Below are 2,635 nucleotides of genomic sequence, written 5' to 3'. Positions count from 1 at the left end.
CGATTACATTTGTTGAATCTATAAACTTGAGCTTGCATATAAGTGGTGAAGTATAATGCCGCAGGGAAAACTCAAAGTTAAGACAAAGCTACCGGCGGCGGCAAAGGCAAAAGCCAACAAGAGCAAGAAAGGCCCTGCTATCCAAAGACGTGGAAGTAAGTGAATTAGGAAAAAATAAGCTTTCTTGAATCATAATGATATTGAGATTATGGTAATATGCTGTATTCTCTTTCTCAAAGATGCCCCTGTTCAACCGAAGAAGACAAAGTTGCAAGAAGCGCAGAAATTGAAGAAGATGATCTCAAAGACGGTGAACACCGCGGTGGAAGATGACTTGCGAGGGAGAGCCTTAGAAGGAAGAAAAACCCTCAGAAAGAAAGATCCTTCCAGTTCGAAGAAACAGTGATACGTTAAGTGTTATAATACCTGCTTACATCAGTAATACATGATTTACGTATGTACGTATCTTTCTTAATTAAAAGATATTGTTCTGTTCGATACTATTTATTGGAAAAGGGATGTGGTCACAGTGAGGAAAGTGAAGAGAGAATTTCTTTCCATTTATTGCGCTCGCGTAACTGAAGCTTAGTTTATATTTAAATAACGTTTATAAATTACTGACAAGCGCGAACTCACCAATCCGGTCGGTTTTATCCTTCTTCCTATCAGAATAAATATTGTTTAATAATATTACCTAATTTACAAGGAAATATTATACAGGAGGCCTTATGGCACTCTGGGCCTTCCATACTTTCAACAATTCTGACGTAATCTGTACGTCGGAATGAAAGACCTGTATACTGTCATTTTATCACCCTTTCGTGATAAGGTGACAAAATCGCCGGAGTAATTTAAAGATGTATTAAAATGTCATATATTATCTCTTCTTAATGTTCTGTTGCGTATTTTCTAAATCACATTGTGTTAAGGCTGCTCCAAACATCGTGGCACCGGTTCTTCCGGTTCTCGAGAGATCCTCTTGGGATAGTTTTACGGGGAAGCGACCTGAAATTCGACGATTTAAAACAATTCCGACGGACAGACGATTGCTCGAAAGGATTAGGATTATTTCGGGATGTCGGATCTTTACCACTAATAAATGTCCACTCTCTCGATTTTTACTGATCGCCGGAGTGGCGCCGGTCCTAACTTCGATGACTCCCTCCTTACCGCTGACTAGTTTGTGGGACACACTGAGACACATGACATTGTAAATATTAGTAGAAGTAGGGTAAAAAGTAGCAAACAACAGATTAGCCAAATTGAATTTTCATTGAATATATCATTAAAGGGATAAATATAATGTTGAAAAAATTGGATGGGAACTTACGATTCGGTATTGACGATTTTAAGAATATTCGGATTGGTGATATCGATCGCTTTCGTTAACGCTTCTATTAAATGCGGAACTTCCAAGATCAAATCACCCTGTAAAGCAGAAATGCGCGGAACTATAGATCACCTGTTTATATTTATTGATTTTAATAAATCACTTAATTTTAAATTACTTTTCACTTCGAATTTAGTTTATTCCAGTTGCTAAACATCAAATTATTTATTAATTTTCGTATTATATCATTATAAGCAAATGATTTATCATTTGCTTATATATTTTTTTTATTTTTTACTGTTAGCTTGAAATAATTCTCTTTAGAGTTAAAGATATTAAGATTTTTATTGAAATTCTAGGTATAAAAACCTTGTCCTTTTTCAATTCGGGTGGTATCCTAACGACGAGTAAATTATCCGACTCCCTGGTAACGACCAACTCCTCGATAGCCTTGTAAGGTAGACGATGCTTAAGCTTGAAGGTTTTAAGGGTGTCGAGAATGTATACGGCATTCTGTGTTAAAATGAGTACTCTCTCGCGTGGCTTATACCCATGCCGATCGTATTTAATGACGGGAGTGGCGTACTAAAAGCATGGATTGTAATTTTAGGATTTCCATTTTATAGAATTCATTGTAAATACATATAGTATGAGAGAAAAAAAATTAGTATTGCAATGACTTATCGCGAATTTATCTTTACCTTTATGTTTTCTCCGGATGTCAAAATGTTATTCGTAAAGCTCTGTCGCAGTGCTTTGTACTCCTCACCGAGACGATCGGTTACAAATCTCGGACCTACACTCTTTGCGTAAGATTTCTTCTTATTCTTGAACAAAGACTCGGCAAGAATCTTTAACTCAAAATGGTCTTTGTCCTCCTTGCTTAACGCCTTTCGATAACAACGGGCTTTCCATAGCATATGCATTACGCGCAAATGCTCTGATGCCTGTGCAATTACATATATTTACTATATCGTTTATTATGCAACGGAAAATGAAAAATTGATTATAGAGCAATGTATACGTATAAATTATACAACTATACGGGCAACGTATTTTCTATTTTGCTGAGAATTTTTTACGCAGAGAGCCGAGCTATTTCTTATTCCTATTTCGTACCTCTCGACAAGAATATGGACATGGCGGCCAGTATTTATTTAAGACACCCGGTGGCAACGCCTTCGAAAGTCTGATGAGCCATTGCGATTTCGCCAATTCAATAAATGCCTTGTTAATCTCTGTAGGCGGTCCATCCCGTGTGATAAAGCCTTCGATAAATCTGCATCAATTTAGCATAATAAATAT

At 36.7% G+C, this 2,635-nt stretch overlaps 2 protein-coding genes across 2 annotated transcripts; one reads left to right on the top strand and one right to left on the bottom strand.

Moving 5' to 3' along the window:
* The first annotated feature begins 6 nt into the window (after nucleotides 1–6).
* LOC112466521 lies at nucleotides 7–503 on the top strand. Its single transcript, XM_025034642.1, has 2 exons — nucleotides 7–155; nucleotides 240–503. The coding sequence occupies exons 1-2, from the start codon at nucleotides 56–58 to the stop codon at nucleotides 404–406; spliced, it is 267 nt and encodes an 88-aa protein (XP_024890410.1). The 5' UTR covers nucleotides 7–55; the 3' UTR covers nucleotides 407–503.
* Nucleotides 504–534: 31 nt separating this feature from the next.
* LOC112466520 (myosin-IB-like) lies at nucleotides 535–2,625 on the bottom strand. Its single transcript, XM_025034641.1, has 6 exons — nucleotides 2,450–2,625; nucleotides 2,032–2,277; nucleotides 1,700–1,915; nucleotides 1,331–1,428; nucleotides 1,091–1,193; nucleotides 535–1,005 (listed from the first exon to the last, which is right to left on the bottom strand). Exons 2-6 carry the CDS (start codon nucleotides 2,254–2,256, stop codon nucleotides 991–993), a joined length of 657 nt encoding a protein of 218 aa, XP_024890409.1. The 5' UTR covers nucleotides 2,257–2,277; nucleotides 2,450–2,625; the 3' UTR covers nucleotides 535–990.
* Between the last annotated feature and the right edge of the window lie 10 nt (nucleotides 2,626–2,635).

Source organism: Temnothorax curvispinosus, unplaced genomic scaffold (assembly GCF_003070985.1).
Source record: "Temnothorax curvispinosus isolate PA1 unplaced genomic scaffold, ASM307098v1 QBEX01016319.1, whole genome shotgun sequence".
Classification (NCBI taxonomy): domain Eukaryota; kingdom Metazoa; phylum Arthropoda; class Insecta; order Hymenoptera; family Formicidae; genus Temnothorax; species Temnothorax curvispinosus.
The sequence above is the reverse complement of the archived record's forward strand: the minus strand, read 5'-3'. Positions and strand labels throughout refer to the sequence as shown.